The 12,267-nt window shown below is 44.2% G+C and overlaps 1 protein-coding gene across 1 annotated transcript in view; it reads right to left on the reverse strand.

Moving 5' to 3' along the window:
- Positions 1–714: 714 nt before the first annotated feature.
- Positions 715–12,267, reverse strand: part of TESC (tescalcin) — a 202,674-nt gene continuing 191,121 nt past the window's right edge. The window contains exon 8 of the mRNA XM_085632782.1: positions 715–1,007. Within this exon, the coding sequence (XP_085488908.1) occupies positions 930–1,007 (78 nt within the window). The 3' untranslated portion in view covers positions 715–929. The remainder of the gene's footprint in view (positions 1,008–12,267) is intronic.

A 12,267-nucleotide genomic window follows, 5' to 3' on the forward strand; every position in this document is an offset into this window, starting at 1 on the left:
GTAGAAGTCATTTAAAGAAGAGCAAGCAAAGTTGCTGTGCTGTGCTGCGTGAATGGGAGAGTGTAGCCCAGACCCATGCCTAATAAGATGGGGTGCTGTTCGGCTTTTTCCCTGCGCTGGCACACTTTTGGCCGCCATAAGCCAAAGCAGGCACACTTTGAGCATAGTGCACAGGTGTCTTGCAGGAAAGGGTCCCTTTCAGTACAAAAACTATGCTTTAAGGAGTTTCCCCACTTTGTATGTGTGATGCATAGTGCAGCACACATGCAAAGTGGGAAAACGAGAAGTGAAAATAATCCTCATCTGTAGCCTGTCTCGAATATGTGCAGGATTTCAGCACGAATTTCTGCATATAATTCTTTGTGGATTGGGATTTGCGTCAGACCCCATGGGTGGTGGCATGGGAACAATCATGCAACCTTGATGCTAAGTAATACAAGGCAGGGCATTGCGCAGCTTTGTGTTACTTTGGGTTACAATCCAACACAAATCGCGGACTGCGTTGCATTGTATGTAATTTCTACCTGAAACACTTTGCCTCAGGTTATCTTTAGAAAAGTTATACAAACCCATCACAAAGCATTTGGAAGTCTGGGCCCCAATGTCTGCCCCACATGTGTAATGTCGGATAATTCTCTACTCCAGACATTCCGACCTGCATTCCCGATCACACCACAGAATTGTTATGAAATAATGCCACAAACGATCTGTTGGTCCTGAGTACATAAATATTGCAATTTATTATAGATCACATCTGCTCTATAGATTTCTGCTAAAGTAGGCACATCATTCCCAATGTGGAAAATATAGTTTGTATTCACTTCCGAGTTCTGTACAGTAAGATAAATACTATTAGTGCAACAAGTGCATCTTTTCCTCGTGTTGAGTCTGTTCTTGGTCCCTGCCATCTTCCGGTCTTTTCGATGTCGTCAGCGGCACGAGGCGATCGTGTCCATGTTCAGGAAGCGCACGTGCATCGTGGTCTCAATGTCGATTCCTTCCCAGATCTGAAAAGAAGTGGGACACGCACAGCTGTCAGAGAGTGACGTCATAAAGAACGACCCATGGTCCCCCCAGGTGATGCCTCGGCCGCCCAACTATTAATGTGCGTTGTTATACACCGATGTGCTGCTGTTTCACACACAGTCAGGCCCAGACTTGACTTGATTTGGCACAGGTGTTCACAGGAAGCAAAGTGGCGGAAATGGTTACCTCCGCCAACTTTGCGATGTAAAATATATTTTGCAGTGCAAAGTTGATGTGAGCACAGAACAAAACGAGTTTGTTTCGAGGAGCGCTACACACAATTTTTTACGCAAATTGGGACGTAACAGTATACCTGCCAACTCACACGGTGCCACCGTGTGACACAAAATATAGGCATTTATTAACCTGAAAATAAATGCTTGCCCATTTATTAAACATTTTTTAAGACCTCCTTATACAGTCCCTGACCCCCTACCGCCACCCTGCTGGCACCCGTGTGGCCCTCGGTCACACCACAGACCGTAAGTTGTGGCCCCTGGGCAAATGTTTGTGAGTACCCATGCTCTAGGGCTTGTAGTCTACCTTCAGAATTGTTATAAATTGGGCCCGCATTGCCCACCCAAACGCACCCTTCACCCACCCAGATATAAAATTCCTGGAACCAGGCCTGTCGTATGGTATCCCGGGGTGGCAGGGAAAACGAGCTGAAAACCACTGTACATAGTGGTTTTCCAGCTCGTTTTTCAATGCTTTGTGAGAAAACACCCCAGGACATCTGCACCAGCATCAGCAACCTGTTTTTCAATCCAGAGATCTGAAAGCACCTGCGTTAAATGCAGCCTTCTGTACATCACTGGGTCTTTTCACAGTTTTGACCAATCTCTGACGGGAAGTGTATTCTATTTGAGGATCCCAGGTCTATGCACTGCACAAACAGTGCACCTATATGCATTTCCAGCTTCACATCTGTCACTGGGCCTTACACAGTGCTTTTTGCAATGCACGTGTGCCGATACCTAGCTCACTTTGTCTCCCACATCAGCTCCTCCAGTAAAACCTATGTTGCTGGGTCCAATCACAGCTCCATTTGTGCAAAGCTGTGATCTACAGCTCTCCATTTGCCCATAACAGGGTATTTTCACAGCTCTAGCAGCGTGGCTTAGTGCATGCAGTCACGCTCCCTGCAGCTCCTCTCTTTGGTATATGTGAGTCCTGATCTTCACTCTTCCATTAGCAGACCTCTCACCGCCTCAACAATGCACATGTTCTGACCCTCCGCCCCATCTACTAATTGTTAATGGGACCCAAGCATTTCCGACAGTGCACCTTGGCTAAGATCTTGGGCTCCCCTGCTCTTCTATTCTTGTGTCATCTGCCCCTGTAGCTGTGCACAATCCTTTTAACTCCAAATAATTAGCTCTAGAACTCTTTAATTTATTTCAAACCAAGAAGCTCTGGCTGTGCACAGGATCTCTGATGACCTGGGCCATACATGGCAGTGACCTTGAAGCTCAGACCTGATAACTGACCCCCGCCCTCCTCTTTTCCTATACGGGTATTCTGCCTGTTTCTAACACAGGATTATAGACAGTGTGCCAGGCCCCTCTCTTCCAAGTCTGAGCCCACCATGTTCCCAGAGCCCCGAGAACCATGATCTTCACTGTTCTCTGCTCTTCTGTTACTAGGTCAACTGCACAACCCTGTGTGTCCTGATATGTCTGCTTCTTTTGAGCAAATCTGCAAGAGCCCACTTGGTAGTGATATTATAGTTCTTTACAATTATCAGAATAAAATCGGGAAAGCCAAAAGCCGAATAAGAAAGCTCACACTACGGATGAAGCTATCAAAATCCCTACCCTCGACTTGAAAGTACAAACTTTAAGACTATCCCAGATCCTTAAAAGGTTAGTTATGAAAGTCTACTTTTTTTCTGGTCACTGAAAACAAGGTTTATCTTTTTAAGCAGATATTTTTTGCATACCAGTATCACTATCATCCCTGATGCACACAGTAATTGGCAGAGATGGTCCTCAGATCATGAAACTCCTCTTCTGTCTGACCTTCCTAACAATCACCTTGTAGCATCTAAAAGCGTCTGCGTTCAGTCCAATAGGGTTACCATGCGGCACCCTTCAGACACTTTATGCACGGCAGACTTCTGTTATTGTGAGTTCTGTTTTGGAAACCCAGGCATGGCTCAGACTGCTCCCTTGCTGTGAGGTCCTACTCACACAGCCAAACACACCTTACACCTTAATTGGTCACTGGCTATGCCAACCTATCTACCAAGGGCTAAGCCAGCGGAATAGTCAGATTGTAGGGTCTTTTCTAAGGGCTTCCCTACAAATAAATTCAAACAAAGGAGAAAATGTGCCTCCTCAAAAAAACATATATCGAAAATGGAGCTAGTTTCAGACCACTGCCGCATTAGAAGTTCTTCATTACTCAGGAGGCAGAAGCCCAGACTCATTTGCACCAACTAAATGATATAAATTGTGGCGGTAAATGAAAATTCATGCCCTCTGTTGACTCTAAACATTCCAGCTCATCTAACGGTAGTGTGCCAATCACCTGTTTACCTCAAACTTGAGAAAAGTCCCTCTGCTCACCAGGAATGTGGGAAGAAAGTGGAAGAAGGGCTGTTCTCCAAAAGCTAGAGTGAGATACAGAGCCTAAGTGCTTCTTGCACGCTGCTAAGTCTATCTTCTTCACTGCACATTTCTATACATTGCACCAAGAACCATATACCATTTTCAAATTAGTTTGCTACTTCACCTCAAAAGATGTTGTGAGCTAAAGAGCAGGCCCTTGCAGGGGCACAGTGATCACTTGGTCTCCTCCTTTTCTATGACCACTAAATTTAAGAAACAATTAACATGACTAGATCCAACTTCCAGAAAATATCTCCTGCAAAATGGAAACAACAGTTTGACTTGATTTGCAGCTTGCTCGCAATCTTGCCACCTGAGGTGATGAAAGAGCTCTGCCACCTCAAATCCCTTCTAGATCCGTCTCTAATGATCATCAAGAAAATGCTTGTACCTGGACTCTCACACAGTGTAGAAGAAGCCATCAAAATATCCTTTCAAGGGTGTTCTGCCCCTGCCTTCTGCAAAATGGGAGTTATCACTACTCTCTTGAAGAATGTGGATCTGGAAGTGGATGATCTTAACCAGTTAAATGCCCATTACAGTTCTCCCAGCATTGGCCAAAATTCAGACTGGCTTTTGCGTGGGAACCAGCACTGAGGCAGTATAAGAATCCGCCTTTGATAACCTCCAGATCATGAGACACAAAGTCAGACTGCTGGCTCCTGGTTCTGTCTGTGCATGTGACAGCATAGACCATAACATTCTCTTGTTCTGTCTGGAGAAGCTCGGTCAGACTAGGCCTGCTGTGAATTGGTTTCCTTCTTTTCTTACGGTCCAATGCTAAGTGGCCTCTCTGCCCTTACATTCAAAACAAATGATTATTGATAGGTTTTAGAGTCATCCAGGGTTCAGCCCTCTTCCCTACCTTTTTTAATTTACATGTTCAACTTTTAGGGAAGCTGATCAGGAAGTTTGAGTTCTAGGTTCTCTCCTATGAGAACAATATCCAGCAGCGGCTGAAACTTGAAAGCCTACCAGGCATTACGATCTTTCTTCTTATTGAATGTGTTCTCTGGATTCAAAGAAGGAAGGCCTCTAATGTTCCGAGGACCAACAGTAACAAAACTGAAATTCTGATTATCTGCAAAGAACTTTCAGCTTGATTGGATAGACTGGGGCCCACATTCTGGGGAGTCTACCCATCCCAGGCCTTTGGGTAAAAATAATTAGGCATCCTCTTTGACAAGGAACTTCCTTTTGACTTTCATATTTATAAGCTTCAGACTTCCTGTTTCTCCTGGCTTTGAAAAAGATCATACACTTTTGCCTGTCGGAGTCTCACACCGTGGTGGCTGACTCACTAGCCCTCTCTTGTTTGGACTACACCACCACTGTCAATTGTGGAATCTCTGAGGCACTGATTAACAAGCTACAGAGGTTACTTAATATGGCGGATGGCTGGGACGTCTGCCCATATTTGACCGTATGTCTGCAGCCCAGTGCACAGGTCAAACAGCGCATTGGTTGTAAGACACTGTACTTGATTTACAGTACCTTCTATCAGAAGTGATCAGAAGTGATCCAAAATACTTTTCCAGGATCTGATGGTGCATGCCCCATCCAAAACGACCAGATTTGACTCTCTCTCATTCATTGCTGTCAATTCCTCTGGCTGGCTCTAAACTTTAAAACATACTCCTGATAGAATTACAATAGACATCAAACTTCATTTTTTTTGTAAAAAGATGAAAACCTGGTTCTCCTGTTAAGCCTTTTAGGATCTGCCTTTGGATTTCTAATTTTCCTTAATCTTTTTTGCTTTGTTTCGCAGTTCTATTGTCTTAGCCCTATGATGCCTGTGGCCATATGCTGTGCTTCATAATTAAATAAATAGCCCTACTGCTTGCACCTGAGCCTATGGTTTCCTCCATGTTCATTTGCAACCCATCAGTACCGCAATGGGCTTCACATATGAAGATGCCTCTCCACGTTCCATATTAGGGAACCAACCCAGCTCTGACACACAATGATTTGTCTCAGTCCTCAACACAAATGTATGTATTTGCCAAATTTGCACAGAACTAGAACTTCACCTAGAATGAAGCTTCTCAGTACCTAGACTAGATGGAGGAAATTAATGTTTAGATGAACTGGCAGGAAAGAGGTGGTTTTTCAGTAGCGTGTGGATTTTCAGATATCCAGCTGGTGGTCATATTCTCTGGGCTTGTTTGAGAGGTGCAAACCAAGGACTGAGGAGATGGAAATTTAATGTGAGTGTAACATAGCAGATGTTTTCAGATAATAGGTGGGAAGGAAGACCTTGGGTATGATTGAGTTGATACAGTTACTATTCTATTTGTTTTATTGCAAATGATCTGTGGAAAAGATTAATTATTTTGAATTGAGAGCAGTGGAGGGATTTAAAGTAAATCTGTATGTAGTCCCCTATGTTCGTGCTTAGACTGGTGCAGAAGGTATGGTTCTGGGTGAACAACAGAGATACATAGACCTGTATAGAGCGATTGCGATTGCAGAAGCCCGGGCCCACAAAGATAGTTCAAATGGCAATGAAGAACTAAAGAAACATTTTCAGTGCTCTCAGCTTGAAGATGGCAGAGGGAGCTACCTTGTTAATTCACAAAAACATGGTGAGATCACTGCGGAAGATGAGTCTCAGGCATCTCACTTTGGAAACTGTGGGAGTGGGTCACCGAGTGAGTGGTGCCTGACAATGGGTGGAGTGAAGACACTAAATGTTGCTGGAGAGAAGAAGAATCTCTGGTTTGGACTGAGACAGCACCTTTATCCAGGCATTGATAGTTTTCATGAGGTCCGACACCTACAGGAGGCCCTCTCCACTATTAGTTGGAACATATGTGCCAAGAGTGCTTGGTTATAAATTGCTCATGAGAATGTTTTCACAGCTCAAGGGAAATGCAAATCAATAATGTAATAGATTTTGGGAATAAAAGAAGGAGGTGGGCAAGGCAGGGGAAGGAACAGTCCATGAGTGAGTGGCAGGAATAAAGGTGAGACAGGTGGCTTTTGAGTTTCTGCAGTCAAGGTCAGAGTAAACATGGGTAAAGTCGGTATCCATTTGGAAATCGACTTTATATGCCTTGGAATGATCAGCTATGTTTTTGAATGTAGACATGAAACAGGACGGTGACGAGAAAAATATTCCATTTCCCCAGGATACAGATGATGTGTGATCAGCAAGATCCCATCCGTGTGGTGTAGGAGCAAACAAAAGAACCCGTGCAGAACTGACTGCAACCTCTACTTCTGTTTGTGGAGCAGAACCTGGTGATTCCTAGTGCCTAAGGCAGGAGAGATCTAAGTGACAGGCCAAGTAGTACCTTCATTAGCGTGGATTGCCAGAGGGTGATCACAAACACAGATGAGGGTCGGTTTGTGGTCTTCGGCATACTTTGCACATAAGAATATTTCAATAATATCGCATCGAGGGACTTTGAAAAGGACAATATATCAGTACAATCACCACAATGGGCTCTGTACAAGTATATTTCTGTTTTTCACCATGTAGGTCGTTGCACAATTGGATTTTTCTGTATCATTATCAGAAAGGCCTTTGCTCAGCAGAATGTTTCCACACCTTGCCACATGGGCACTGCATGGGAGGCTGTTTTTGCTCCAGTGCCACTAAGGGTTCTGCGTAGGAGGATGTGTGTGTTCCATCAGGGGCATATTTTACCATCGCCGCAATGGGCAATACACACAAGTAGGTTTTTCTGCTCTCACCATACTATTACCTCTGAACATCAGAATATTTGTTTCATTATTGCAAGAGGCCCATGTTCTGCACATGAAGATGTTTCTTTACCCTTGCCACAAATCGCTCTACATAGGAGAATGTTTGGGTTTCATAACTTCAAGGGCCTTGTTCGAGTGCTACACAGGGTCCTCCTCTGCAGCACTAAGTGCAGGCAGGACATTAAGTGCCACGCACGACTGCTGTGCAGGATCCTCCTCTGCAGCAGTGAGTGACGTCCGGGATCCTCCTCCGCTGCGAGTGCTGGCGGACTCTAAGCGCCATGCACGAGAGCTATGCAGGATCCTCCTCTGCAGTGAGTGCTAACAGGGCATTAAGTGCCATGCAGGAGTACTGTGCGGGATCCTCCTATGCAGCAGTGAGTGCTGACAGGACATTAAGTACCATGCACGCGTGCTGTGCTCTATCCTCCTTTGCAGCAGTGAGAGCTGACAGCACGTTGAGTGGAATGCTGGACTCCTGTGCTGGATCGTCCTCTACAGCAGTGACTGTTCGCAGGACATTATGCGCCATACATGACTTCTGTGCTGGATCCTCCTCGGCAGCAGTGAATGCTAAAACTTTTTTTCTGGAGTTTTATATAACACAAACTCAACCCAAAGATATCAGAGCACTCTACATGAGCACCAGTTGCGTTACAGATGGACGCATTAATTTTGCTAGGCACCAGAGAGATTAAGTGATTTGCCCAGAATCACAGGATGTTGAGCGTCCCTACCCAGGCTCGAATCCGGTTTCCCAGCTTCGAGGCCCACCGCTCTAGTCGTTCAGCCACTTTCTCTATGTGCTATGCCTGCAATGCGGGATCCGCCTCTGCAGCACTGAGTGCTGGCAGGACATGAAGGGGCATATTTATCAAGGGTTTTGTGTTGCTTTTTCACTAAGCAAGGGAGTGCAGGGCGGCACAAAACCTATAATGAGATCTACCTAGCCAAGCAAGGCCACCTATGGGTTGGTTGGCACACTTTGAAAATCACAGAAATGTACTTTATGCATCTAAGCACAGGAAATCTTGCAGACCCAGGTTTTTCTCTCCTGTTCTACCCAAAGACAGACTCTTGCACTCTCTGTTTTGAGAAAGTATGTAAGCAGACAACAGTTTCAAAAGAAAAACACAATTGCACTCCACGTTCCACAAACTTACATGTTCTTCTTTGCACCACATTTATGTTAAAACCAGTCCCCAATTATTCATGGACCCTAAGCATACGTGCATTACATGTGGGAAACTCGTTAGCATGTACACTCTCCAAAACAGCAGGGAAAGGAAACATTAAGCTGCATAGAATTAACCGACAATGACCCCTGCTGTGCACCGCCACTTGACCTGAGTGTGGTTACCCATCCGCACACCCATTTATTTAAACTGGAGTGTGCCCTTCCAGCACATGCAACATGCTTAAAGGATCCCTCTGCTTTCTTTTCACAGTGACACACCAATTATTTTTATGTGCAAAAAGCTGAAGCTCCATGAGGGGCAGCAACAGGCACTTTTCACCACCAAAACATCCCTCACAGGCAACATGCTGTAACCTCCTCCATTTCCAGATCGTCACTTTGTGACGAGTTGGAAAATGGTGTTGTTGCCCTGTGCAGTGATTGACGAGCAGCCCTGGTAAATAGAGGGCTGGTGACCTGCACACCCAGGACTGCTTGGAAAATAGGACGCAGCTTCGCGTCATAAGAAGATGGTCTCTTCAGACCCCTGAGAACTGTAGGCCAAGTCAGAGTAAATTCAATTTGGCTCATGCTGTCAGGCAGGAGGCGTCACAAGAGGCAGCCAGGCATTGAGGGCGGCACACTCTTTAAATCTTTTATTAAGTGTTAAGTGGTTGGCAATTGCTGTTAGCAATTACAATCCACATTATCTAGATAACTGGGTGGGCAGGCCTGACACCCTATGCCAGGAACCGCTGCTGCCCACGCATCCACCCATGGATTCTGAAGCATTCCCAGATTTACCAATTCTGGTAGACCTGGGAATGAGTCAGAATGCTACGCCTTCTCAGGGGAGGCGTAATGAGGAGACATATCCTTATTTCTTCTCGGTTTTCCTATTTCGACATGTGCTGCATTCTCTGGCACATGTAGAAAGAGAAAAAAGCCTCGGAGGATTGCTTTTGTGGAGGAAGGTGTTCCGTCCTGCATGTAAACAATACTGCCTGTATCGCAGGCACTCTTACACCATGGTGCAAGGGTGCCTGCACTGGTGCTAGACAGCAGTTTGTGCGCCAGCGCAGGCAGAGAGCAGGAAAGTGCCATATCTTGATGGATATAGAGCGTCCATGCGCTCTCCCTTTCAAGCACTGCAGCAAGGTGTCTTGGTGCTTTGTGTGAAATAATGATAAATACGGCCCTAATTTCTCATGCATCAGTGAGTGCTGGCAGGACATTAAGCGCCATGCACAAGTGCTGTGCTGAATCCTCCTCAGCTGCATTGAGTGTTGTCGGGACTTTAGTCACCATGCTACAAGTGCAATGCAGGACCCTCCTCTGCAGCAGTGAGTACTGAAGGTGTGGTCTTAAAGGGATCAGCCGTTCAGCATCTCATTACACATTTGATCTCCAGACACACAACTGTAAGGAGCAGGCTGATTGATATCCCAGTTGACAACACAACCACGGATGGTCATGATATGTCATCTCTGTGATTTTATTAGTGTATGTTGTTGTAGGCAGGGAAATGTATGTATGTGAGTTATGTGTGGTAGTGAGCACTAGTATGATAGGTTAGTATATGAGTGTGGTCTTTATCATGAGGAAATGGCAATGCTTTTCATGTACATATAAACAGTAATGAAGATAGAAAAGACAGACAACCTGCATATTGGATTTGTTGGACTATGCACTGTAAAAATATTTGGAGATTTCATGTTTTTAATATTTGTATAATCAAATGATATTTTTGATATAATGTGCCTAATTGTTAGAAAAAAATAAATTAATAAAAAATAAAAATGATAAAATGAACCTAAACTATAATTAAAGCCTTGGTGTGTATATATGGCAATGGGTGGCCCATAGAGCTTATTTAAGCCTACAGAAAAGGGATTTAGGTCTAGAGGGAGTTTCTTTGTAATATAATAGTTTGTTTCACTCTTACTCCCAGACCTACAAATTATATATAGGGGGGTACCTTCACTTGTTTCAAATTAGGAGGCACGTGGTTTCGTCATCACCTGTTAGAGATGAACATACCTTTCCTGAACAATTTCCAAAAACTTTGCTATATAGTGTAAATAAATAACTCTTAACTACTTTCTAATCCTTATTGTGCACCATAATTTTCTTTGTCACAGTTTTACCCTTGTCACTCATATTTCACTTTCTGCTGTTCCACTTGTCCATCTTCCTATCTTTTCTGCATCTTTTTTGCAATCTCTCCTGGCTCGATCTGTGTTCCTTGGCCTGTGAAGTATCTCACAAAATCTGCTTTCACTGCAGTCTGGCATTTACTTCTGAATACAGCATTCTCTGCACTGGTTGCACTTCACTCTTGTATGTTGCTTCTCGTCTAATTTATCTTGCAAGACATCAATAACAGAAATTTGAAAACCTGCCTTTAATTCTACCTATTCGTGCCGTTCCTGCTTCCCCAGATATTTGAGGTTATTACTTTAGTCAGAAAGAGTCACATTTGGGGCTAGGATAAAGTGGTTGCAAGAGCATTTACCTTAAAATAATTTAAGACTCACTGCAGTTTTAGTCCATGTATAGTTCCATTGATGGTCCCTCAAAAACAACCAGAGAAAAAAAATCCATTTGAATTGGTGGTCTTGGTGGTAATGCTGATGTTTGTATAAGTGCTTCTGTTGGTGGTGGTACTTATATTAGTGGCATTGGTTATGCTTCTATTGATATTAGTGGAATTGTTTGTGGTGTGGCATTGGTGGTACTAGAGGTACTGGTGGTGGTGATAACACTGGTAACATTGATGGTGGTGGTAGTGGTATTGGCGGTGGTATGATATTGATATTGTGGCCCTGGTTGTGGTATTGGTAGGAACGTGCGGTAATGGTATTGGTGGGGATATTGGTGATAATGGTTTGCATGTGTGAGATAACAAATTGAATGTGACAAAGTAAGAGAGCTGCATGTACATTGGAGAAGTAAACGGTGCTCCATGCATTGCAATGCAAGCACTCCATTGTAGTTGAAATGATAACCAAACAATAGCATCAGGAGGGAGAGAGAAGTACTCTGCTAGGTGGAGCCAAAGCCACTCCATAAACATTTACATATATCTTAAATAATTGGAAACAAAAGCAGCCTGTAACCAGACCTCAGAAAAGTGGCATAGCTTTGTGTCTACTTACCATTCCCCCTAAGCGCCACAATACATTGATGGGTAGTAGCTTACATCGACTCTTTAAGAGAGATGTCAGGAGGGGCCCTATGATGAAACATGCCACCAATTGGGTGGATGAGGGCTACCATCCTTAAACAAGAAGGTTTTCCAATTTATGATTACCCTGTTGGTGTGATATCGCTTATTTGTTTTGGCAACCAGTTTTTTCTGTGATATTTTGTAATTATTGGGTAGGTTGAACGTATTGCTCTGGTGTGTGATAGGCTTCAAGTTTGATATGCCAGAGCTGTGTCACCAGCATTTGCCTTAGCCTGGGTGGAATGCTAGACTCTCAGCCCCTGGTTATTACTTAGGCTATATGCCAGTCCATATTTAGTTGCCCACTTTGCCACTCCTGATGAGGATGAGGCATATCGAAATCAAACATGGACCTACTGAGTAGGAACTGTCCATCCAGTCCCGCCTGGACAGGTCCTGTTTGGATGGTGAGACAAGCATCCTTAGACAAATTTTGGCCCTGTTTGGCATCCTCAGTGGTACCTATGGTGAGCAAAACAAAAGTTATACACTGAAATGTGGCCCAGTGG

Source organism: Triturus cristatus, chromosome 11 (genome assembly GCF_964204655.1).
Source record: "Triturus cristatus chromosome 11, aTriCri1.1, whole genome shotgun sequence".
In the NCBI taxonomy this organism is placed as follows: Eukaryota; Metazoa; Chordata; class Amphibia; order Caudata; family Salamandridae; genus Triturus; species Triturus cristatus.